General features: G+C 52.6%; 1 protein-coding gene and 1 long non-coding RNA gene across 2 annotated transcripts in view; one reads left to right on the plus strand and one right to left on the minus strand.

Annotated features, from left to right (window-relative positions):
- LOC129117577 (uncharacterized) overlaps positions 1-25909 on the minus strand; it is a 444593-nt gene that overhangs the window by 330679 nt on the left and 88005 nt on the right. The gene's annotated exons all lie outside the window — the stretch shown is intronic.
- RNF169 (ring finger protein 169) lies at positions 5827-25316 on the plus strand. Its single transcript, XM_054654797.2, has 6 exons — positions 5827-6203; positions 12981-13057; positions 16826-16972; positions 17673-17785; positions 18456-18555; positions 20614-25316. Exons 1-6 carry the CDS (start codon positions 5828-5830, stop codon positions 21808-21810), a joined length of 2010 nt encoding a protein of 669 aa, XP_054510772.2. The 5' UTR covers position 5827; the 3' UTR covers positions 21811-25316.

The raw sequence follows: 25909 nt of genomic DNA on the forward strand, positions 1-25909 counted from the left end.
ACATTGTTAATGGGGTACATCGTTAATGGGGTACATCATTAATGGGGCATATCGTTAATGGGGTACATCATAACTGGGGCCAATCACCTCCCCAAAAGAGCCCCGGCTGTGCCCCTTCTCCCTGTCCAACACCACCTGGACACTGGGCAATCCCTCAGCTCCATAAAGCTCTTTAAATGCCCAGTGCAGCCCCTGCCTTCAGGAACCCCCGGCCCCAGACCCTCCTCCCAGCACCCCAGCAGTGCTCCCAGCCTGCTGCCATCCATCTCCGCAGGATGGGCATGAAACACCATCTCTTGGAACAGCACTGCTCATGCTGTCATCCCTGGAGAAGCCACCTGGCCTCCACACAACGCTGCTCCTGTTCCTGCTGCTCCCCAGGTCCTGCACACAGTGGCCCAGCTCGGGCTGGCAGCCCTTCTCTGCCTGTCTGTGGGCTCAGCTCTCTGCTCTCCAGAGCCTCCTGGAGAAGCTGGGCAGCATGGATGCTCCTTCAGCAGCACTGGATGCTCCCTCAGCAGCACTGGATGCTCCTTCAGCAGCACTGGATGCTCCTTCAGCAGCACTGGATGCTCCTTCAGCAGCTGTGTCCCCTCAGCCAGGCCACTTCCAGAATAAGCCAGGGTCACCAGTTTGTTATGAAGGTGAATTTCTGCCGCTTCCCCAGACCAGATTTTGTGTGGTTTTCCACCCATTCCTCCTGTTCCACCCTCACACCTTGCAGGGTGCTCAGAGCAAGACACTTCATCAGCACATGAAATCCAGGATTTAATAATAAACACCTTCCACCACTGGGAAGGCTTGGATGGAGCTCCCACACCTTGCAAGGTTCCTGGGTTTCTTCTTTGCAAACACCTACATATCTGCAACACCAGGTCTCTCTCTTCCCATTATCTCCTTCAGCTTTCTCACAGCACCAGGAAGGAGCTGTCATCACCTGAGATCCCTCTGGTGACAGGAGATCTCCTCCATCAGCCAAATTGTTCATTTTGTTCTCTAATCCAAGCTCAGGATTGGGCTTTCCAGGCTGTGAGATACCTGTGCCTGCTGCCATCCCACTCTGTGCCCAGAGCCCTTATCCTGGTCACACCAACCACTAGGCCCATTCCAAGGGCAGTTTCTGCAGAAAAAAAACCTCTTCTTTCCATCCATCTCCTGATTTTGTCTCACTCTACCCCAGGCGCCAGCACATGCCCCATGCTTGTAGGTGCCTGTTCCTGGAGCTGCATGCGAGGGAAATCTTTGGAATAAGAGAACTTTTAATATCCCTCTAAATCACCAGCTTTGTTATTTTCTCTTTAAGCTGCAAGCAAAAGAAATCAAGACCCATTTCTGTGCCCACGTGGGCTGGACATATATTCTGGGGAGAAAATGGGAATCACTGAAAGCCATTGGTGAAAGCAGGTGAATCTTCAGCCCACCCTGACTCTGCCCCCAGGGATGCCTGTGACCCTCTGAGAGCACAGCCCAGTGTGCAGAGCAGGAGACAGGGCTGAGGCATTGCAGGGAGGGCCACAATCTGTTCTTGACTAGCTCCAACCACCATTTCACTGCCCTCCCCTGGGAATGGCCAGGGGATTCTGCTGAAGGACCAGGAATTCCTGGCATACAGGAGCCCAGAATCCAGGGACACTCTGCACATCAGCTGGCACCAGAGAGCACAAGCTGTGCTGTCCCATTCCAGGGCCAGCCACAAATGGGAATTCTTCTCACAAGGAAGAATTTCTTGCCTATGTCCATGCCTGCCCTCTGGCAGTGGGAGCCATTCCCTGTGTGCTGTCCCTCCATGCCTTGTCCCCAGTCCCTCTGCAGCTCTCCTGGAGCCCCTTCAGGCCCTGCAAGGGCTCTGAGCTCTCCCTGGAGCCTTCTCCTCTCCAGGTGAGCACCCCCAGCTCTCCCAGCCTGGCTCCAGCCCTGGAGCAGCCCTGGAGCCTCCTCTGGGCTCTCTCCAGCAGCTCCAGGTGCTGCTGCTGCTGTTGGACCCAGAGATTAAAATTATCAGCACCTAAAGCCACTTGCCCTTTTTCATTGCTCCACTCATTCCCAGCTCTCTGCAAGTCTTTTGTAGCAATGCCCCTCTGTTTTCCCCTCATGCCCGGATGGAGATGTTTAGAGGGGTTTGGGTGAACAGCAGGCTCCCTCCAGCTCCCACCAGGAAAGGCTGGGACCTCCTGTCCCAGCTCTTCCCTTGCACAGGGCTGGCTTGAAAAGCCCATTTGTAGCACAGGGCTGTGGGCAAGTTATGAAAGTGCTGAGAAAAAAGGGGACACAAAGTCCAAGTCAATGGAGTTATTTTGTGGCTCTGCAGCAACAGCAGCAGCTGAATTCAGGACTGTAGATCCTGGCCCCACATCAGGGCTAAAACTTATGGCAAAGTTCAGGCAGGTCCCAAGTGCAGACCCAGGAAATAAAGGCCAGCCTTGTCAGGAGCAAGGTGCTGTGTTACATCTCTGTTGGGTCTCATAAAGAATACATTCACCCCTTGGCAAAACCAAGGCTCTTTATCTTCATCTGTGGAGGAATCTGTCTGACAGCTCAACACTGCCAACACCAATCCATCTGTGATCATGAACCAGGCTCCAAAATCCATGGCACTGGCCTGCAAATAATAACACATGGCTGTGCTCTGTTTGTCTTCTGGTTCCTGGGTCTTCAGGTCAAACTCACTTCATGTTCTATGGGCAGTCAAGAGGACAAGACAATTCTCTTTTTTTTTTTTTTAAATGAGAATGAAAACAGAATCTGGTGGTATTTGGAGCCACGAGCTGTGGCATGAGAGAGACCCTGAGGCAAACCATGACAGCCAGGAGGGAGCTGTGGGCAGCAGGAGGGCAGAGGGGGCTGCCTGAAGCACAGGAGGGATTCCTGCTCCAATTCCACAGTCTTCCTCCACTGTGACCATGTCCTTTATCTCTGGCCTGCATTTGGGGAGGAGTCACTGCATCCCACATCAGGCTGCCACAAGTCCAAGCTGTGTCAGATGGGCTTTAAATTGAGTTATTTTCTCTGCCATATTCCACAGGGTAGAGCTAAATCGAGCAAAGCCCACATTTTCCTTGTGCCACACCTTCACACAAGTCCCATCCTAAGCCTGAAGCCTCATGGGTTTCCTCTCCTCACCTGGGGATTCAAAAACTAGAGGATTAGTGGGATATGGAGAAGGAATTGTTCCCAGTGAGGGTGCCCAGAGCAGCTGTGGCTGGCCCTGGATCCCTGGAATGTCCAAGGCCAGGCTGGATGGGCTTGGAGCAGCCTGGGACAGTGGGAGGTGTCCCTGCCTACCTCAAGGCATAAGGTGAGTTTGATGTCCCTTCCAAGCCAGTCCAGCCCAGGATTCCCTGCTCCCATCCTCTGGGTGACCAGTGCTGGTGACAGCTCCTCAGGGAGGTTTCCTGAAGGTGGCTGTGCTTGGGGATGCTCATCAGAGGGTTTCCCAAGGAGTCCCTTCCAATGTGTGACACTCCCCCGTGCCTGGGAGCTGGTGGGCTCCGAGCAGCTCTAGAGCCACACCTTTGGCAGGGTTTAAGGTTTAAGCCACTGACTGGTGAGGCTTAAGAAGGTAATTTACTGATGGAAGCACCCGGTCCAACTGGAATGGGAAACCTGGTCCCTTTTTCAGAGTCTGAGCATGTTTCCAAGCACAAACCCAAATAAATATCTGTAATCTGTGCAAACCACTGGCACAGAGAAGAGGACAGTGGTAGGAGATCCTCCTTCAGGGACAGAGATCAGCAACCAAGCAAGAGGCAGGGGGGAGAAAGGCTGGATAAAGCAAGGGGGAAGGACAGAGAGGGAAAATGGGAGAGCACAGTGTGTGTGCACCGTGACCTGTCCCACCTGCACCCCATGGAAGGTGGGCAAGAGAAATGGCGGTGCCAGAGCCCTGCCAGCTCCTCGGGAGAGGTGAGCAGCAGGGAAACGCTCCCAGCAGGCTGGGCAAGGCTGAGCTCTTGGCTGGGGACGGCAGGGTTTGAGGCTGGAGCCTTGCACGGGCTTAGGATTCCCTCTGCAGGCCAGCCCCGAGCTCGGCACATCCCGAGCTGCAGAGCCACGGAGGGGTTCGGGCTGAAGGGACCTCAGGGCCCCACCAGTGCCACCCCTGCCGTGGCAGGGACACCTCCACTGGCCCAGGTGTTCCAGGTCCTGTCCAGCCTGGCCTGGGACCCTTCCAGGGATCCAGGGGCAGCCACAGCTCCCCTGGGCACCCTGGGCCATCTCTTTATGGCTCTTATTGTCAAATATTCCTTCCCAGTGTTCCGTTTAACCCTGCCCTCTGGCCGTGTAAAACCGCTGCCCCTCGAGGGGGTTTGGGTCGGAGGACACGCTGGAGACACAGAAACCAAGGCTGGATGTGCAGGAGCAATTTGGGAGCGCAGCTGGCAGAGATCCCTTCCCAAATCCCAGAGCCTGGGACTCTGCAGAGCCCTGCACAGCTCCTTGTCCTGCAGGTGGCCTTGGTGGGGAGGTGTCCCCTGGTCCCACGTTCTCTGTCCTTTCCTGAGGGCTCCCCAGTGCCCAGCTCCTGGTCCAGGCTGATCCTGGGAGCAGCAGCTCTGTTGGGAACTCAGGAATAGCACACACTGCCTCTGACTGTGGCCAGCAGCAGCAGCAGCAGCGTCTACGGGACAGACACACAGACTGCTGGACATGGGCCAGTCCCAAACCGCTGCCATAACTCATCTCAGTAAAGCCAGCACGAGCTTTTTGTTTCACGAGAAGCAACTTTTTTGTCAGCTGGCACTTGATGGAGCCCACAACAGCAGGGATCCACATGCTGGTATCCTTTTAGTCATTCAACAGCCAGAGACAACTAAAGATAGACGTGTGGGTGAGATGGAAAGTTAATGATATCCCCCAGCAAGCTCCTGGCACTGGTGCAGAGGCTGTTTCCTGGGCATGGATCGCCCCTTCCTCTCTCCAGCCAAGGAGAGAGGAGCCTGCTCAGGGGGGCTCAGAGGTGTAGGGCTTCCCCTCTGCCTCTGCAGCCACGTTTTCCCTTCTGCCAACCCAACGTAGCTGAGAGGCTCCATCAGAGAGGGTGCTAAAATATGATGAGAAGACAGATTGCTTTGGTGCCCCAGTAAAGAGACGAGAAGCAGAAGAGATTTCCATAGCAACTGGTGCAGAGGCTCTGCCTCCTCTGGTCGCTCTGAGTCACCATCCATGGTGGTTTAACTCTGGCTGGACGCGGGGTACCCACCAAAGCTGCTCTGTCACCCCCTCCGCAGCTGGACAGCGGAGGGAAGAGTGAACAAAGGGCACATGGGCCGGGATAAGGACAGAGGGACCAGCCACCCGCTACAGTCACAGCTGGCAGAGCTGGGGTGTTCACCTGGGGACACCTCAGAGCCCTTGCAGGGCCTGAAGGGGCTCCAGGGGAGCTGCAGAGGGGCTGGGGACAAGGCATGGAGGGACAGCACACAGGGAATGGCTCCCACTGCCAGAGGGCAGGGATGGGTGGGATATTGGGAGTTAGGGATTGTTCCCCGTGAGGATGGAAAAGTCCTGGCACAGGGTGCCCAGAGCAGGTGTGGCTGGCCCTGCATCCCTGGCAGTGCCCAAGGCCAGGTTGGACACTGGGGCTTGGAGCAGCCTAGGACAGTGGGAGGCGTTCCTGCCATGGCACTGGGTGGGCTTTAGGGTCTTTCCATCCCAACCCATCTGTGATTCCATGAATTATCCCAACAACCGGGTGCCCAGCCCGCCCCGTCCCGACCGGGACCGCGCAGGGGGCGCTGCCGTCCGCCGCGCCGATGAATATTCATGAGCGGGCGTGGCCGGCGCGCGCTCATTACTATGCGCCGCGGGGGGCGCCCCCTCATGAATTATGTGGGGTGGGCGTGGCCGCCGCGGCCCTTCAAAGTGTGGGAAGATGGCGGCGGCGGCGGCGGGTGCCGGCGGCCGGGCCGCGGTGCGGGGGCGGCGGCGGCGGGGCCGGCCCGCGGCCCAGGAGGAGCAGGAGGCGGTGGTGCTGTCGGTGGCCGAGTGCCCGGTGTGCCGGCAGGCGCTGGTGGAGGCGGTGACGCCGCCCTGCCGCCACTCGCTCTGCCTCGCCTGCTTCCAGCGCTGCCTGCAGGGCCCGGGCCTCTGCTGCCCGCTGTGCCGCAGCCGCCTCTCCACACGGGCCCGGCGGCAGCAGGCCGAGCCCGCAGCCACCACGGCGGCCGGAGCAGCGGGCGGGGAGCAGCGGCCGCCGGAGCAAGGTGCGGCTGAGGCGGCGGCGGCGGCGGTGGCACCTGCGCCCCCCCCATCCTGCACCGGGAGGGGCGGGGGGGGCGCGGGGGCGGGGGCGTGGCCTGGGGGCGTGGCTGCCGCGCGCGGAGCCGCGGTGAGTTCGCGGGGGCTCAGCCCGGGGGGCGGGACCACGGAGGGCGGGAGGTGCGATGAGCTCAGCCCGGGGGGCGGGTCCACCGCGGGACGTGCCGGGAATCGGCGGGGATGGGGCGGGGCCTATGCCCGGGGGCGGGGCCTGTGCCCGGGGTGCGATGAGTTGGCGCGGGCTCAGCCCGAGCCGTGCGGGACCGGGCGGGGACAGGGGCACCGGCGCTGAGCCACCCTGCCCGGGGCATCGGGAGGTGCCCCAGGGGGGATGGAGAGCATCATCCCATGGAGGGGGTGCCGGCTGCGGGGATGTTCCCCCACTTCCTCGGGTGGTTTTGTGATGATCTCGGCCCAAAAGCGAACGGTTCCAGCGGTGCTGCCAGGAGTTGGGCAGGTTTGTGCTGCATCAAGGCAGGAAGGATTTTGCACCATGGGAAGTCCTTGTCGCTTGTTGACATAGAAAAAGTCCATCATGCCTGTGTTCACGGCTTTTAGTTGCATGTTTCCTCTCTGCCTCCAAAGCCAGATGTCTTCTCAACTCCTAGAAAACTGCTCCCTGTGTTCCCTTCAAAATAAATTATCATCTGAGGCAGTGGCATTGCTGGAGATGCCCAGCCTGCTGCTGTCAGAACTCGGGGTGCCCTGGGATCTGTTGGTTGGAGAGGTGTTGCAGCAGTGCCCACTTCAGCAGGGCTGAGGGCAGCCCTTTAGAGCAAACGAGGATTTAAGCTACAGATAAACATCCTTTTAGCCCAGCCCGTTCCTTTCCGAGCGTGTTTCTGGTCTCCCGCTCCCTGCTTGTGTCAGCACCCTCTAATTGGCTGTGGGAAGAGTTGGCAGGATGAGCTTAAACAGCTCAAATTGGTGGTTTGAACCAAGCCCACTAACCTGGAAGAGATTTAGGAAGGATTTGCTGAATCCATGAGCAGATGGGCTGTGCAGGGGGAGCAGGGGCAGTGGGAACTGCCCCAGTCAGTCTCTGCTCCAGGGCCGTGGTGTCAGTCATGCTTAAATGCACTCCTTGGGTGAGAGTGCCCAGCCTTGCTGCAGGAGTGCCTGGGCACTGTCTGAGCTGGGCTTCTCAAAGCAGAATTGGTTTTAAGTCTCCACTTGTCCTGAGCTGTGGGAGATGTGTGTGGGACAAAGGGGAATGGCCTCTCACCGGGTTTAGATGGGATATTGGGATGAAGTTCTTCCCTGTAAAGGTGCCCAGAGAAGCTGTGGCTGCCCCTGGATCCCTGGAAGTGTCCAAGGCCAGGTTGGATGGCATTTGGAGCAGCCTGGGACAGTGGAAAGCCCATGGCAAGGTGTGGAATGAGGTGATCTCTCCAGTCCCTATGTCTGCTGCTCTGTGCTCATCCACTGAGCCAGCAGCCTGCCTCCCAAACACCTTGTCCTTGTTCAGAAGGGGTTTCCAGGGATAGCTGCTTCCCAGGAACCAAGGCAGGGCTGACCCTGTCGTTCCTGCTCCTTACCCTGCCTGAAGGGATGGCTGACATTTGCTTTCTCCCCAGCCTCACAAACCCGTCCCAGTCACCATGGCCTTATCAATGGACGTGTAATGTATATATTTATCTATCTGTTTATCAGTGTCTGTAGGCCCTTGAGAGGGGGCAGCAAAGCCCAGCTCATCCCACTGGTGCCCAGGGCCAGCACAGAAGGCAAAGGACACAAACTGAAACAGTGGCCATGAGAAAAACACCTTTTACTGTGAAGGTTACCAAGCACTGGCACGAGTTGCTCGGGGTGTTTGTGGAGTTTCCATCCTCAGAGTCAGTCAAATCCCAGTTGGACATGGACCTGGGCAGCCTGTTCCTCTGGAGACCTGGCTGGGTCTCCAGAGGTCTTTGCAACCTCAGTTATTATGTGATGCTGTTATCAAACACTGATTAAGCTCAGGTACTTAATTAAATCACTTAAAAAGTGCAAAATCTTTGAAACTACTCGGTATGACCACTTGACATACCTTGGTTATTCCAGTGTAAAGAGGCTCATTAATCATGGTTTCATGTCCCAGTTTTTGTTATTCCCTTTGGGATTCTCCCATAGCAGTGGGCTGAAGGAGCCCTCAGACCCTGCCTGAGGCTGGGGATTCTGCCCTAGGTGGTCAAACAGGTGTAAAGTCCCAGTCCTTGTCACAGAACTGGACAGAAATCAGCAGGGGCACACTCGCACTGCCTGTGTTGTGTCTTGGCCTGGGCTGGGCTTGCCCCTTGAGAGCTGCTGGGCACCTGATTCCCCAGGAGGATGCAGGTGCCCCATGGGTCCCACGTCCTCTCTGGGCATCCCCAGGGCATCCCCAGGTTCCATGGAGTGCCTGGGAAGGCGCCCCATGGAACTTGGAGATGCCATGAGTGAGAGCCAAAGCTGCAGGGCTGGCTGCAGTGCCCTGCCCAGTGAGGTTTCTGGTACTGAAACAGTTGCTTGGTGGGGTTCTTGGAAGGCAGAGAGGAGCAGCAGATGGGAGGCTTGGAGGCTGTTTGAGGATCCGGCTGGCCAAGGGGAAGGAACAGGAGATGTTTGCAGCTAGGTGCTCAGCCTGGTTTGTGGGGGAATGAGTACATTGCCCTTTCAGAGAGTCAGATTTCTCCTGTTTCTCCTGTGCCCAGTAGCAGTGCCCAGCAGTCACTGGCTGAGCCCGTGCAGGAGGGGTGCTGTGTTTTTGCCAGACTTGAGAAATGACTTCCCCCTCCTTCCTCCCAGTCCTTTTTTGGCAGTGGTTTTCCCCTTTCCCCGCTGGACCAAACCAGTCTGCTTCTTGAGCATTTCCTGGTGATTCCTTGAGTTCCTGTTGTTTCTGTTCTTCTGCAGCCTGTCACTGGTTGTTTTTTTGTCTCAAGACCACAGTGCTACAAGTTTGGAAGTGGCAATCCCAAAGAAGCCTTTCCCTGTCTCAGGAAAAGCAGTGATTTGTTTGAACTGATTAAAACTGACCCTGTCTCTTTTTTCCTCCTTGTCACAGTGCTGTATTGCTGGTGGGATGAGTTAAATTAAGGATTTCCTAGGAAGATAGGGTAGGGTGCCTCTCTGCGGGCAGTAACTGTGCTCTGGGGCTGTCAGAGGGCTTGCACCTCCGTCTCTTTCCTCGCTGTCCTCTCTCCAGCACTCCACAGTACCTGAATTATTTTTAATCTAATGAAGAGAGTGATTAAGGCCAGACCCAGAGCTAGCCCCAGTGGTCAGTGTGAGAGGCATGGCAGTGGATCATTAACTCCTCGAAAATAAATTTCCAGTTGAGTCGTGCTTACACCTGTGCCAGGGTCAGAAAATTCCTAGCTTCTTGTTTTGTGTTCTGAAAACATTTAAGATTTCATCCTCAGCTGCAGGAGTTGAAAGGAAAAGTAGTGAAAACCCGGAGGGCAATGGAAGCTGCAGAGCCAGCTGAAAGTTTCCATGGGAGCTGGGGGCGAGGGGGACCGGCTGCTGCTGGGGCACAGCTGGCACCCGCCCGATGGCATCGCTTTGGCAGGAGCCAGGAGCTTCTGAAGGACAGACAGGGAGCCAGAGGGCTCTGAATCGAGTTCAGCTTTACTCTCAGTCAGCCCGTGCTGCTGAATCCACCAGATGGAGGTTTCTGAGTCTTTTGCCAGGAAATGTGAAATGTGCCGGTCAGGAGTGTGGCTCCACAGGGATGGTGTGTGTGTAAGACACACTTCCAAGCTGGTGTGGAAAGATGGACTCACTCAAGGGGATGGAGGCTGCAAGTCAGATGCCTCTTATAAAGAAAACCAGTGTTAAATAATTAGAAAATCTTTTGTCCTCTCAAATTGTGCAGAAATCAGTTGTTTTTTCCAAGACTGAGCACAATAGGATGCAACTCTTGACTGCCAGCATGAAAAAGCAGGACGCCAGGTTTGATTTGCCACCACGACTGTTTCAGTGCTGTCCCCAGGCTGGGAAGGAGCATCCCAGCAGCCCTTCAGAGTCAGCTTCATCCAGGAACCACTTCTGCTGACCCACAGGTCACTCGAGAGGAAGGGCAAGCAGGAGATTTGCTGAGAAATCAAGTAAAAAGCCTTTTCTTCCGTGGTTTTGCCTGCTTTGCTGTTGTCCTAGCAGGAAGGTGGCACTAGGTGACCCCCAGTAGTCCCTGCCAGCCTGACCCATTCTGGATTTCTGTGGAATGCAGATAGATGTACATCATTGCACACACTTTTGTTTTCATCTCTTCTGTACAGAGTTGGAAATTTGGGGGCTCATCTCTCTTTGACCCATCTGTAAAATATACAAGTTGGTGCATAAAGATACTGTTGATAAAGTTGCCTCCACCTGATGTTGGATCCCTTTAGCTCAACCACCACAACTTAGACATGAATGTTATTCCATTGTTTGAAATTTCCTCAGCTTGCTGAACCCAAGTGAGAAATGAGAGCATTGACGTGTCTCATCTTTCCTGCTGCGTGTTCCCCTCGGGTTAGCTTGTGCCCTGGAGGGGAAATCTCCACTTTTTTAGCTTCTGGAGACAAGCCTTAAACATGGAGGAGTAATTGAAGCTTGCTGCAGGCGAGTTACAGATTGCTGCTGCCCCTGGCACTGTCTCCGTGGCAATTTCAGCCTGATAAAGTTCACAAAGAACTGGAACTGCTCAAGGCCACAATTGAAAAAAACATCTTGGGAAGCTGGTGGAAGGTTTCCAGCGTGGCTGGGAGCAGGAGCAGGAGCAAGGAATGCAGCCTGGCCTCCCCAGCACCAGCATCACCTGGGATTTTTATCACATGTGTAGGGACAAATTGGGATGTTGTCCTTTAGGAACAGGCCTGGCTCGTGCAGGCGTGTGAGTATGAGGAAATAGCAGCTGTTCTAATGAGAAAAAAGGCCTTATGACCTGTTTGCTGACGTGGGATTATTGGTTCACCCACCCTGCCATTTGTACCTGTCATTTGGAGGCAGATAGAACCAAGGGGAGCTCTGTGAGGGGGGCTCAGCTGCAGAAAAGGAGGCTCAGGGGGACGCAGTGGCTCTGCACAGGTCCCTGACAGGAGGGGACAGCCAGGGAGGGGGTTTTGGGCCCTGCTCCCAGGGAACAGGGACAGGGATGGTCACTTTGGGAAGCAGGAGGAATTTCCCCACTGAAAGGGGGATGAGGCATTGCCCAGGGAGGTGCTGCAGTCCCATCCCTGGAGGTGTCCAGAGAACAACTTTGGATGGGACACTGGGCTGGGTGACAAGGTGGGACTGGGCACAGATTGGACTCAATGGCCTCAGACGTCTTTCCCAGCCTAAATAATCTTGGGATTCTGTGAAAACGTGTTGGAGCTGCTGGTTGATATCCTTTAATTTTAGCAGGGTGGGGAAAGGAAGTACCCCTGATGTTTCCTCCTTGCCCAAACCTGCTCCATCCTGAGAGCAGCACGTTGGGATGATGAGCTGTGCTGCACCCTGCCTGGAATACTGACATGGGTTGAGCCAGGATGGCTGTCCAGGGGTTGTTGTTTTGTTCTGCTCGTTCCCTTTGCCTCCAGGCTCCTCCAGCTGAAGTGCAGCTTGCCCAGACTTGCACTGCACGGAAGTGGGAGGGAACTTTGAGGCTGAAACAAGCAAGGGACTCCTTTGGGAGTAAGAGACTCCAGGGATGGAAGCTGACTGTAACCCTGTGCCAGCGTGCTTTTGGATTCTGACTTGCCCAGGGGAAGGGGAGGAAGTGGGAGCAGGACAGGAACTCGTGCCAGACAGAGCATCCTGCCCTCAGACCCCTGATCTGGGGAGCGCCCTGCAAGCAGGAGAAAGGCTGTGCTTCCTCTGGGACAGCAGTGCAGGAGCTGCAGGGGGTGTGGAGGAGGCATTCTGGGCCTGCAGCAGGCACCTGATGCCTGCCTTTACTCCTGGCACTCAGATTCCCTGTGCCTGAAGCCTGGGTTTATTCCCAGCACTCAGATTCCCTGTGCCTGAAGCCTGGGTTTATTCCCAGCACTCAGATTCCCTGTGCCTAAAGCCTGGCTTTGCTCCTGGCACTCAGATTCCCTGTGCCTGGATCCTGGGTTTATTCCCAGCACTCAGATTCCCTGTGCCTGGATCCTGGCTTTGCTCCTGGCACTCAGATTCCCTGTGCCTGGATCCTGGGTTTATTCCCAGCACTCAGATTCCCTGTGCCTGGATCCTGGCTTTGCTCCTGGCACTCAGATTCCCTGTGCCTGAAGCCTGGGTTTATTCCCAGCACTCAGATTCCCTGTGCCTGAAGCCTGGCTTTGCTCCTGGCACTCAGATTCCCTGTGCCTGGAGCCTGGGTTTATTCCCAGCACTCAGATTCCCTGTGCCTGGAGCCTGGGTTTATTCCCAGCACTCAGATTCCCTGTGCCTGGAGCCTGGGTTTATTCCCAGGACTCAGATTCCCTGTGACATCCCCGGGCTGTTCCACAGCCCCGTGTTTACATCCTCCCAGTGCTCCCTGATTGCTTAACTGCTTGTCAAGGACTCTTGAGAATCTCACAGGAAACTCGGGAAGTGCAAAGTGGGATTGCTGGGCCATCTCCTCCTGATGTTTCTGTATGTTAAACAGAGCTGTGATAGCAGTGGCAGAATATAAACATCTGGGGTTGAAAAAAGTGCTGCAGAAGCTCTTGTGCAGCCTCTGGAGATCTCACCCTTTTTGGGAAATAATGGCCAGCACCAGTTATCCTGTACTAAAACATAATTCCTTTTTTTTCCCCTTTTCTTTCCAGACTTTATATTCAGAGCACCCATTAAATTAAGCAAAACAGGAGAGCTCCGAGAAGAATATGAAAGCCAGCTGAGGAAGGTCAGTATTTTGGGTAATTGTGGTTTTTCTTCCAGAACAACTTGGATTTCCTGCAGGAATGCCATCCTACCTGTAGGGAAACCTGAAGGGCTCTTTTTTCCTGTTCTTTAACAATGCTCATTTATTCTCTTTACACTGTTCAGCCAGTTCAGGAAATGGCTGTAATTGAGCATGTGGAAGCCAAATTTTGCTGTCTTAGCCTGCCTTCCAGAACATGGACGTGTACCTTCTTTGGAGTGACTGTTTGGTTGTGGATGTAATTCCATAAAGGCTCCTGCAGCCTAAGGCATCTCCTTCTCCTCAAACATCCTTCTCCTTAAAAGCAAACTATTCCAAACTAGAGCTTTCTGGGTTTTTTTATAGCCAAGAATAAAATGTCTTTTAAAACAGCCTTGTCTGCAAAAAGATACCATGTGCAGCCCAGTGCAGCCCTGCTCCCTTCCCTCCCAGTCAGAAAATACTTGACCATGTTTCCAGTATTTGGGCATGTTTTTGTCTTGTTCTCCTTCAGCCTGCTGCCTTCCTCTTCTTGCCCCCTGCCAGATGGGAGATGGGTTTCTTCCCCCTGCCAGCTTAAACTCGGTTTTTGTGAAGCTCAGCTGAAAGAGCCATGTGGGAGGAGGCTCTGTGAGTCGCCACCTCAAAGGAAATGGCAGTGAGCTTTGTCTGATGATGCAGTCACACTGTTTCCTTGTTCACAGAATCAGAATAGAATCACAGAATCATCTAAACAAGGGAAAAGCCCTCACTTGTTACCTGGGGTGAGAGACTGACTCTCACCTGGCTCTACCCTCCTGTCAGGGAAGTTGTAGGGAAGCTGGTCTGAAAATTGTCACTGTTGCTGCTTATCAGGAGTTTCTTGGTATCTCTGAACTTCTGAATCAGGGAGGACTCAGGTTGGAGAACCTAAGCTTGGATAGGATTCGGTTTCCTTCCCTGTCTCAGGACACAGGGTTTCATTCCAGCTTCCCTGCCTGTGCAATGGGGATAACTTGGGCTTTCCTCCTGAGGAAGGGACAGGAGCATTTCCAAACCTTTTTACATCTCCCACATGTGAGTTGTTTCATCTGTCTGAACTCTTGACCCGCTTCCACCCTTTTTGCAGTTGAAAACAAAGTGGTACCATCATTATGAACTGGAGAGATTTTATTTAACATGGACTATCTCATAGCTTAATTTTCCCAGCTGCCTTTCAGAATGAGCTAGATCTTTGCTGTCTGTGCAGGACAGCAAGAATGGGTTTTCCTATTTCGTGCCCTCGGCGCTCTTGCATTTTTTGTTTTCCCAGAGGAGGCTGTCGTTTCTGTGCACTCAAACCCTAACTCATGCTGTCCAGCTGTCTTTCCCTCTATCACAAGCAAGTCTGTTGCTTGTGAGCACACACAGAGTGGGAGGGAAACTCCCACCTGAGGCATGTGCTGACATGCAGCCTCCCAGAGCCAGGGCAGAGGAGCAGGCTCCGGGAGCCAGCAGACCTGGACAGGAAAGAGAAGATACCAAACGTGAGTTTGCCCGACTTTTGGAATTAATGGTAGTGTCAGGAGTGGTGCTTCTGAGTGAACAATTATCCATTGCTTGTTCATGTTTCCCCCTCCTGCAGCTGCAGTATCCAAAAGGACTGAAATGCATTTTCTGATTAACTGTGCTGTCTACAGCAGCTGTTGGTGCTGCATCCAGTATTTCAGAGATGCTGCTCAATAACATGAGGTCCTTCTCCAGGGTACATGTTTCACACTACTTTGTTTCAGTTTCTGGTCCTCCTGTCCCAGCACAGCATTGCCATGTCTGGAAGGAAGTTCTCTGGGAGACAATTTACATTAAGGCTACCTCAAATTATTACTTTTGAAATTAGTACAGATTTTATCATTAGAGTTTGATTTTGCTTGCAGCCTTAATTCTGGACCTAAATTGTTTTTTGTATTCTCTTAATTAGGATTAGGATCCTGTTGTTTCCTTTTTGACTTCATTGTCAGCAGAGCTCAGGTTGTGCCATGGATTCCCCCAAAATCCTTAAATATTCCTGTGTGTTGTTACATATTCTTGTGTCTTTTGATTTTATAATTTAGCCAGAAAAGTGAATTTTTCCATATAACTTTCTTCCACATGAGAAATATAGGAGGGACACGAGTGCTGGGTGGTATTTCAGCCAGCCCAAAAAAATACATAAATCTTTATGATAAATCTTGGTGTGAATTTGTTTTTCAGATGCTTCCAAAAAGGCAGAAATACTGTTGCCTTAGAGCAGACTATTCATCATGTCTGCATCATGTGGTCACAATCTATGTTAGTCAGACACTGTTGTAGTTATTGCTTGAGATTATTAATAGATGAGGAATTTAAAGATACATCTTAAAACAACTCCGAGCAAGGAGTCAAACCAGTCCTTGAAAATATTTGCTGAACACCCACAATCAGCCAAACAGTGGAGCTTTTCCTGGTTTCTGCCTTTTTTCCTCCTTGTTTTCCTCCTTGTTTCTCTCTTCCTCATCTCTGGGGGCTTGGTTTCAGTAGGATTTGGGTCTTTGCCAGTTTGAAAATCACAGTGTGCTTTTCCTGTAATGCCTCGTGAACTCTGTTTTCTTTCTCACCCTTATGTCCATACTGCTGAGATTTTCCCTTCCTCCAACAGGGAAGAAAAACACCAAATATTTTTGGAAGAAGTTGTTGCTGCCTTTTTGAGTTAGGGGAGCTTCCTAAGCACCTGAGATGCCTATGCCCAAGTATGAGGAAAAGCCCAGGGATATGGGTGCCGGGTGCTGTGGGTCATGAGCAGGACAAAGAGGTGTCAGTCAGAGGTGTGGCTAAGTTCTGGGTGGATGGAGGAAGGAGGGAGGGTCTGTTCTGTGTACAGGTTGATGTAGACTATTCCTGGGCTGTGTCTAAGCTGAGGAAGAGACAAGGCACAAGCTGGGAGAATGGCTGGGGATGGAGGGAGAACCTCCACAGGCAGGGACCATCAGATGGTGCCAAGCCTCTTCCTCAGGAAAAGGTAGTGGAAAGGGGGAGAAAAGGGGTCTTGTTGGTTTTGTGACAGCAAGTCTGCAAAAATAAACCAGCCTGGCAGAAAAGGGGAGTTTGGTTCCTTAGGTGAGCAGAATAGTGCACCAGGACAGGCAGCCCATCAGAGTCCATGGACCTTGAGTCCCAGATCCTGGCATTCCCTGTTGGAAGCTGAACTCAAGCTTTGAGCCTGGGGTCAGCTGTCAGGGGAAAGGTGGCCTCTCTGGATCCCCTCCATCCACCCAACACACTGCAGAAACAATGGGATTTCATCTCTCCTGCAGCTTTCAGCGTGGGGATTGCTGCATCTCACCTTTTATTTTAGATGCTGCTGCTTGTGTGTCTGCCAAATTGTGTGTGCTGTGTGTCAGGCCATTGGGAGGCTAAAACTGGAATATCACACCTTGCTTGAAACTGGTGTTGCACATTTTTCTATGTAGTGTGATCACCTACAAGTAGAGAAAAGCTTTTGTCTCTCTGTTTTAGAAAATACAGTGACAGAGAAGGCTTTGTCCAGCCCTGGGCCTCACGGTGCCTTTGTTGTTTTGCAAAGAACATAAAATCCATGACACTTGTGTATGAAACACAAATGTGGTATAGAAGCCAACCAATCTTCATATTATTGTGAGAGAGAGGCAGTGGCTCTACGCTGGAGTGGAGAAATGAAGGCACAAAATTAAATGATGGGACCAAACTGTTGGTCTTTCCAGTCTGTAAGTGTATGTCATCAAATTATAACTACCCTACCTCTCTTGTCCTTATTTCCAGCTGAGAGAAGAGAAAATACAAGAAGAAAAGACATCTGAGGATCTGATTCACAAGTTCATCCTAGATGACATTGATGTAGGGAAAAGAAAAATGGAGGAACAGCAGAAAAAAGAAGAATCTGTGGTGCTGAAAGGGAACCAAGACTGTGTAAGTGAGCTCATGTTTCTCCTTCCTGCCCACAGGTCAAAAGTTTCATTCTTTGGCTTTCCAGGATTCCTTTATTGAGTTTTATAGTTTATTAAGGCTGTGAGCTGGCAGATTCTTAAGGTCCTTGTTAATGAGAGCTGTCTTCTAAGGTCTGTTATGACTGCAGATGTCCTTCTAGAGGTTTCTGTCCCTCTTTTTACCCTCTGCTGGTTGACTCTTCCTGACACAGCAGATGCCCACAGCCTTGGGGATATCCTTGGTCTGTAGGCTTGCATGCATTTCCATGAGTATTTCTCCATGAATCTTCTGCAGTGAAGTTGTGCAGCTGAAGTTCAGCACGTTCTTCATGCTGACTTCTGCCTATTTCCCATTTCATTTGGGAGGTTCTGCAGGAAATGCTCTTAAAATTTCCATTTGATAGGCTGACCCATGGGGGCTGAGTGACCAACACCCTGCAGTAACCCCTATTGTAAGAATTTTCCCACATCTTCTTGATTAATAAATTACCTTTATTGGATGACCAACAGCTATGTATAGGAGCTACGTGCTTATTTTTGTATTTTTTATGCCTTATGTCTTCTCAGTATAACCAGAAATGGGGGGTTTGGGGATCTTTAACACTTTTGCAAGCAAGAGCTTTATTTTCCAAGTTATTCTCTCTGTTGTGCATGTCAGCTAACTGTTCCTTGATTGACTTCAGTTTCCTGAGCGTCTCTCGGATTCCGAGAACGAAGAGCCATTCCAGGGAAAGCAAACACACCGCTCAGCTTTTGTTTCCAAGACCAGTGCTTACTCCTTTGCTTTCCTGTCAGGGTAAGAGGCTGAGACTTTCTTTAGTGTCCTTTAAAGATGTTCTTCTGACTTGTTTTAAACGCACCTGACATGCTCTAATTCAAATGGTGGTTCCAATCTAAAATAAGTGACATTTTTTTCCCCTGGAATTTTAGAGCAGACTCATTGGTAGAATGTGGTGTCTGTCTGATTGCTTCCTACCTGGAAGTTAAGGAAGTTAATGTTCATCCCATGAAGGAGAAAAATCATTGCCTGTAGATTTAAACCATTAGTCAGAAATCAGAATTCTGTGGGGGGAGCTCAGGAGTGCTGGTTCCCTTCTGCAGCACAGATATGAAGGGATGGCATCAGCCCCAAACTCCCTGCGAGGCTGTTGCCTGACACAGTGGAAGCAGCTGAATAAGCAGTTTCCAGGTGGGAAGCAGAGGGGTTTCCCAGCTTCCTCCTCAGCTCTGGCCTCAGTTCATCATGGGCCCTGGGCAGAGCTGTCCATGAAACCCTGCTGGGTTTCATGCAGAGCAGGGCTCTGCTGCAAATCCAGGATCCCTGGTTCCCTTTGTCCCGAGGGCAGGGGAGGTGCCTCTGCCAGCCAGGTGCTGCCAAGGCTGGTGCCTCTCCCACAGGGAGCAGCTGCCAGGGCTGGTGAGCTGCTTGTTCCCAAGGTTCCTGTTCTCATCCATCTGCTTTTCAGGAATTTAACCTCCAAGGTGGAGAGGAGCCGGAGCTGCAACGACACCATTCAGGAGAGATCCAAGAGCAGGCAGAGATCAGCCCCAGCCACCAAAGCAAAGGTACAGGCAGCGTGTGGAAACAGGTTCCTGTGTGTAAACGTTCTTATCTGAGGTTACACAGCACCAGTAATCTGGAGATATCAAATATGGGCTTTGTGGCCCTGTTATCGCCCTGGGGCCAATCACCTCCTTGTGGCTCCCAATAAAACCTGCTGGGTTAGGAGTTACTAAACAGAAAAGCAGACAGGTGTCAGGGTTCTTGTGTAGCGTTGGAGGCTAATTGGAATTTGAAAGGGTTCTCATCAGGCTTTTGTTTTGTGATTCATTTTCTTTTCAAGGCTGACTCCCCAGCCAGGTAAAGAAAAATCTTTTTGAAGTTTAGGAAAATAATCCTCTCTCCCTTTCTCTTCAAAGCTGTTTAAGCAGAGCAAAGCTCATTGCTTTCCTGGCATCAGGGTACATTGGCACTTCCATACTATAGAAGATAAAAAGGCCTGGTCCTCATAGGATCATAGGGTGGTTTGGGTTGGAAGGGAACTTAAAGCTCATCCAACCCCCTGCCCTGGGCAGGGACACCTTTCACTATCCCAGGGTGCTCCAAGCCCCATCCAGCCTGGCCTTGGACGCTGCTAAGGATGGGGCAGCCACCCAGCTGCTCTTGCTAGGATGTTCCCCCTCCTTGTGCTGACACCCCTCCTTACTGGGATCAGTTTCATCCCTGATGGAGAAGGAGGGGGTTCAGATCCAGAGGAGGCCCCATGAGGAGCAGAAGCCTGTGCAGTCTCCCACCTGAGCTGCTGGGAGCTGGACTGAGCCCAAAGTGAACATCCATGACTTACCTTCCCTCCAAGGACGGTCTTCTTTTTCAAGAGGATGCTGTATGGATGTGACCAATTAGATTTCCAGTACAGGGTATTCAAAAAACTTATTTTGACCTCAAAATGAGTGAGTAGGAAAACACCTTCTCTCAGACTAAGCATGGAAAAGCTGTTACTGTACACAGTAGCTGCTGGATAAAAATATTTCAGTGCTAAGAAGAAGACAATTTGCAGTTGCGTGTGTTGTTACCTCTCTGATTTAGTTGGGCCAGGATTAAGCCCAAGTGTAGCAGCATTCAGGGACTGTGTGAGAGATGACAAGAAATGTTGCTCTTAATCAGAGAATCATTCAGGTTCAAGGAGACCTTCAGGGCCATCAAGTCACCACAGCACCACCACAATCTCCCCTAACCCACATCCCCAAGGGCCACATCCAGATGCCTCTTATACCTGGGCCCAGTCCTTGCTCTTTCTCTCCCACAGCTTGGAAGGGAGCAAAAAATAATTTGGAGATCATTTCCCTTGAGGAGCGTGGTTTCCTTCAGCCAGGGTGGTGCCGTGCTTCTTGGCTTCTCCTTGTCTTCACAGAATCATCATCCAGGTTGGAAGAGACCCTTAAGGTCATCTAGTGCAGCCTAACACCACTAAGTGGGCAGAATTATCCAGGTAAAGAGAAAACACGTTTCAAGGCCGGGTTGGACATGGCTTGTAGGAATCTGGTCTAGTGGAAACTAGTGGAGAACTATTCCCTGCCCGTGGAAGGGGGTGGAATGAGATGGCCTTTAAAGTCACTCCTCACCCAAACCATCCTGTGGCTGTATGGTTTTGCCATCAGAGGGGCTGTTACTTGTGGCAGGAGCAGCTCTCAGACTGAAATAGATTGGACACCCTGATTCTACTGGACTGACATAGGGGTCTCCTTGAGCCAGGTCTCATAAGCTCTTGGGGATCTACTTCACACCCAAGATAGCTCAGCTACCTTAGAAGGCATAAAATCAGCAGGATGGCTTTTGTGGTCGTGTTGGAAACAAAAAGTTTTAATAGAAGGCAAAATAACAAAACTCTTTACAGAGAAAAACCTGAGCCACATGCAAGAGGTCCTGGTGCAAGAGGTCCTTGCTTTCATTCATCAGCAAACCCAAAGTTTATTTGTAAAAGCAAGTATCATTTTCCATTCCCCAATCAGTGGAACCCTTCCTTCCCGTTGTTTCTTTTCCCTGCCAGTGCTGGTCTTACCTCCCTGCCAGCAGCCCCAGAGCTTGTTTGTAAGCACGGGTGTGCTGTTCCTCTCCCCCTGCAGGTGCTGCCCGGGGCCGCGCCGCTGCTGGGCGTGCTGTCGTGCGCGCAGAACCACCGCTGCCTGTCGGCGCCGGAGCTGAGCGCCGAGCGGCGCCTGCTGCTCAGCGCCGCCTCCTCCCTGTCCGCCCTGCACCGCCCCGAGCGCTCCATCAGCCCCGAGAGCAACGACAGCATCTCCGAGGAGCTCAACCACTTCAAGCCCATCGTCTGCTCCCCGTGCACGCCCCCGAAGAGGCTGCCCGACGGCAGAGTGCTGAGCCCCCTCATCATCAAGTCCACCCCCAGGAACCTGAACCGCAGCCTGCAGAAGCCGACCACCTATGAGGCCAGCCCTAGGATACTGAAGAAATGGGAGCAGATATTTCAGGAGCGTCAGATCAAAAAGACTCTCTCTAAAGCAACCCTCACGTCCTTGGCTTCGGAGCCCGGGGAAGACGTCGTGGTTCCTGACATCACCAACCCCGGCAGTTGCACTAAAGAGCAGCCACAAGCGCAGGAGGATCACCTTCCACCTGACACAGCAGGAGAGCCTCGCCCCGAGCTGGATTTCCTCCCTTCTGTCAGTGAAGTGAGGCTGGGAAGGGGGAGTGAGAAGAACAGGGGTTCACGGGCCTTAGCCACTGATGACGGCGCTGCTGAACCAGATGCGAGATCGAACGTGACCTCCCTAAACACACGGGTGGCTGAGGTCCCCGACCTAAAAGTGAACACATTCATGGACAAATCCTGCCTCAGCCTGGGCCCCAAAGTGCTGAGCAGGAGACTCATGGGCATCGGCGCATCGCTGCCCGACAGCAGCGCGCTGGGAGTGCCCATCAAGCCCGCGGGGAAGAAGCAGCTGAAGTACCTGAACAACAGCGAGCTGATCAACGTGCAGAACAGCACCTGCAGCTCTGTGCAGAGCCTCCTCGGGGAGCAGGCGCCGCTGCTGCGCCGCGGCCGCAAGAGACGCTGCAAAACGAAGCACCTGGAGCACAACGGCTCCGTCAAGAGACTGAGGCACGCGGCCCCGGGGGAGGCGGGGCTGCCCCCCGAGGCTCGGGACGTGGAGCAGAAGCTCCAGCAGGAGGAGGAGGACAGGAGGCTGGCCCTGCAGCTGCAGCGCATTTTCGACAGCGAGAACAGGACGGTGGAGAGGCGCAGGGTGCGCGTGGATCGGTACCTGCTGCGCTCCAAGAGCACGCTGGGGGCCAAGTAGCACCGCTGGGCCATGCTGCCTTTCTAGGGGACAGTGAGGATTATCACATTATCTTAGAGGAAAACTATTTTTTGCCCTACTTCACCCACGCAGTTGTTTTTTCGTTTTGGTGGTAAGACATTTCTGGGTCCAGTTCAGAGAGAAGCCAGCGTCCTTTCAGATTAAAAAAAAAAAAAAAAGAGAGAGAGAATGAGAAAAAAAGTCCTCAGGTCCATTGGTCTGAAGGAATTGTCTGTGATCCCCGTGAATACACTGCAAGGCCTCCACAGGCAGGCAGGCAGGCACACCTGGGATCTCCAGGTAGGAGGGGTGTGACTGTGGGGTATGAGGACCATCCCAAGAGAAATCTGAGCTCTGCTCATAGAAATTATCTGAGAGTCTTCTCCTCTCTGCCTGCCCCATTTTCTCCTTCAGGCTGCATCTGGTTGTGGGGTCAGCCTCTTATCCATGCTCTGTGTTTCTCCTGGGGAGTCCTAAACAGAGCCCCCCTGTAGTACTTCCACATGAATGTATCTCACTGTCTGCAGCAGCAGTACAGATCATTCGTCACTTTCTTGAAGCAGAAAGCCAAATGCAGTGAAAAGAAAGACCTGAAATAAGGATTTTACTGAAAAACCTGCCCCTGCTCCAGCTTCCTGGCTTCAGGCTCAAACCACTAAGAAAGCTCAGGTGGGTGATGCACTACAGACTTCCAGGCATGAAGCTGCCTGGAGCAGAGCTGGCTCAGAGCCTGGGCCTGGTGGAGCGTGTGTTCTCTGCCCACATGTGGCAGGCCACCCTCCGAGCGTTTCTAACCCTCTTCCATGGATAAATTTCATGGATTATTTCCAGTAACTTAGCTCCAAAAGTACCCTTCCAATTCAGCCTTCCGTGGCAGCTGCCTTGCAGAATATTCATGGGGACCCTGGAGGCCCGTGGGGATCTTGTCTGGGGCAGGGGTTGTGGCTTTACCTGTCCTGTGTGCCAGGTGGCAGGGCTGTCCTTGGGGTGAGGACAGTGCAGGGACAAACTTCCCTGTGGATCCTGTGAAGGGAGGGCAGCCAGTGCACATGAATAGACAGATCTGGTCTAACTGCATTGCCCCATTTCCTCCCTCCATCTTCAACAGTCAAAAAGAAAACGGGAACTGGTTTTCTTTTTCACTGCAAGGACCCTGGCAGGCTTTTTTTTTCCCCTAATTGAACTGGATTAAAAAAAAAAAACAAAACAGAAAAAAAAAAAAAGAAAAAAGAAATCTTATATTTTATTGGGTAAAATTTATATATTTTAAATACTATATTTCAACAGATCGACACTTTTGTTTTGAGAGATCTTATAGCAATGATTCCATAATATATATCTCTTTCTCTGCATCTCCTTGCCACACAAACCACTGGATGGTTCAGGCTGTACCTGAGGCTGGTGGCACCTGGTCTGCTCTGCCTTCCTCTCCTGCACCACAGCCTGGCAGGTGCTGCTTTGGGCCCAAACCAAAACCTGCTCCCCTGTCCAGCTGTCAGTTAGAAGGAAATTAAGGAATTAGAGCCTTGGCTGGGCCTGGAAGAGCAGCACAGAGAGAAGTAGTGATGGCCTGGGTCTGCCCTGGGAGCTCAGGAGGGAAAGCTGCAGCTTTAACTTGGGATCCACGCTGGTTCTCCCAACATTTTGAGCTGCAATATGCACTTCCCAGGTGCATCCCGATGTAGAATTCTTTTTGCAGGCCCCCTTTTCTGCGGCTCCTCCCTGGAGCCCCAGACATCCCTAAACGGTGTCCTTTTTTCTCGTGGTGTTCCTGGGGGTTCAGCTGGGCCTGGGCTGCTTACACCACAAAAAAACAGACTTACACGCTGAATGTATCTTTTCTTCCCCCTCTTAAAACAGATTTCACAGCCCAATGCACTATGCCAGTGTCTTAAATACCTTCTTTTGAAAAGATTTTATAAATGTTTAGGGGTTTGTGCGTTAATTTCCTGATCCCAAATCCAAGCTGGGCAGAAGTGTAGGAGGCAGTGCCTGGGCTGGAGCTTGTCCCCAGCCATAAAAAGCTTCATGGGACCCCTCGTGCTCCCAAAACAGAGATCCCAGCTCCCCAGGCATCACACACAGGCCATGGCATCTGCGTTCAAGGAGACCTTTGGATGTGCAATCACAGTCCTGTCCTGGAAGGGTTGCGGCCATGCCAAGCCAGGATGAATGTTTTATTAATTTAACACTCTCCAAGTCTGTGTAAGCTTGCAAAAAACAACAAAAATTGTAAATAATTACACTCAAAAGAGCAGGAGCACCCAGCCTTTCCCCTGTAAAGGTCACCTTTGCCAGAAATCATGCCAGCTGAGAAGGAAGATACTTCCTGCTGAACGGTGGATGCAGCACACAAGATTAAACCAAGTATTTATTCACGCTCCTCTGCAAGTCCTCTGCAACCCTCAGCTGCCTTCCCTCCGGGATGAAGGCATTCCTGGCTGGCTGTGGGGCAGCACGGGCGTGGGAGTGTCCTCCCAAAGTGTCTCCTCCGGAGGGGCTGGGGCTGGCTCCCTGACAGGAGGACTGTGTCTGCCAAAGATGCACCAGCTCCCAGACAGTTCCTTTCTGACCCTCTGGAGCTCTCTGCCCGGGAAAAGCCGTGCAGGAAGGTCTGCGTTTGGAGTCAGCCAGATGAGACAGATGAAGGAAAAGTGCCAAAAGGGATCGTGCCAGGTGATTGATTGATTGATTGATTGATTGTATGACGCTGTTGTCTATTGTCAGTATTTCTCTTCCAATGCTATTGTACATGCAGTGCACAGCAGTCACAAAGTGTAGCTTGAACAAGCGCTTCTTTCTCTGCATTTTCTCAGCGAAAGCAAAGGGGGAGATCCAAGCCTTAAAGACTCTCAGAAAACAAGCCTTTAGCAATGCTGCCAGGGCAGCACAGCCCTGGCCTGTCCCCCCGTTGTCCGGCAAGGAGCTCGTCCCACGGCCGAGGGGAAGCACACGAGATGGAGGCCGCCCTCTGTCCATGGTGGAGCCCTGTGGGATGTCACCAGTGTGGAGCTGGGCTGATCCCTGTGTGCCACCCGCCCCATGCGCTGCTAACAGCACCGTGCACCCCAGCCAGCTCCTCACTGTGCACACGGAGAGCCGGGCTGGGCTGTGCAGGATCGCTGGGGAGCTCTCACAGCCTGGCCGTCGCTGCACCTCCCTCAGCCACGCTGTAAATCCTCGTGCTTTGTGTTCCCCCTGGCCAGCGGAGCTCCGGCTGGCTGCGGGCTCTGCTCTGCTCCCCGTGTCACACAGAGACACAGGCAGGCACCCACCCTGGCGTGCATGTGTGGAACGTGCAAGTGGAATGACGTGCAGGCGTCTGTCATGTTGTGGCTTCCGTTGCTGGAAACAGAGTAAACCCTGCTCGTGAAACAATTGTCACAAACCTGAAATACGCCGGCTAATGTGTACAAATAACAGTGTTTGTTCTAACAGCAACCGGGACTTGAACTGCAGGGCGAAGGCCGAGGTTCAAACAGAATAAAAACAGATTCTGACAGTGAGACTCCCTGCTTCTTGCTGTGCTTGGAAATGAGCAGGGTCCTGCCGCTGCTTGTCCCTGACAGGTGACCCTCCTTCCGAAGGAGGTTGTGCAGTAATTGTAGAATCACAAAATCATTTGGTTGGAAAAAACTCAGAGACCCATGTCCCCCTTCCTCTGGGGACAAACCCATTTTAATCCAAGGCTGATCTGCCAGCAGCTGGGTTTGGGCTGGGGTTAATCCAGCTGCAGATGCCAGGGAGCCCAGCAGGATCTGTGTGGCACCCTGGCAGAGCTGAGCCTGAGTTTCCATGTGGGCAGGAGAGGAGAGGCAGGTGCTGCTCTCCCATCCTGTCCAGATCTCTGCCATCTGCAGCAGGACGTGCTGAAGCTGTGCTTTCTCCACTTCCAGCTCCTCTGCCACCTCCATAAAACTGATATTCTGCATCAGAGCAGCTAAATTGGATCAGCCCCAGTGGCCATCTAGCTTAGCATGGCATCTCCTGCGATGGAAAACAGAGGGTTCCTTGTCATGGCAGCTGTACCTGAAAGGTCTAATGAAGGAGGAATAAACAGCATCCTCCTCACGTGGCTCAGCCAAACAGCAGGGCTGCT

This window comes from Agelaius phoeniceus, chromosome 2 (assembly GCF_051311805.1).
Source record: "Agelaius phoeniceus isolate bAgePho1 chromosome 2, bAgePho1.hap1, whole genome shotgun sequence".
Taxonomy (NCBI): Eukaryota; Metazoa; Chordata; class Aves; order Passeriformes; family Icteridae; genus Agelaius; species Agelaius phoeniceus.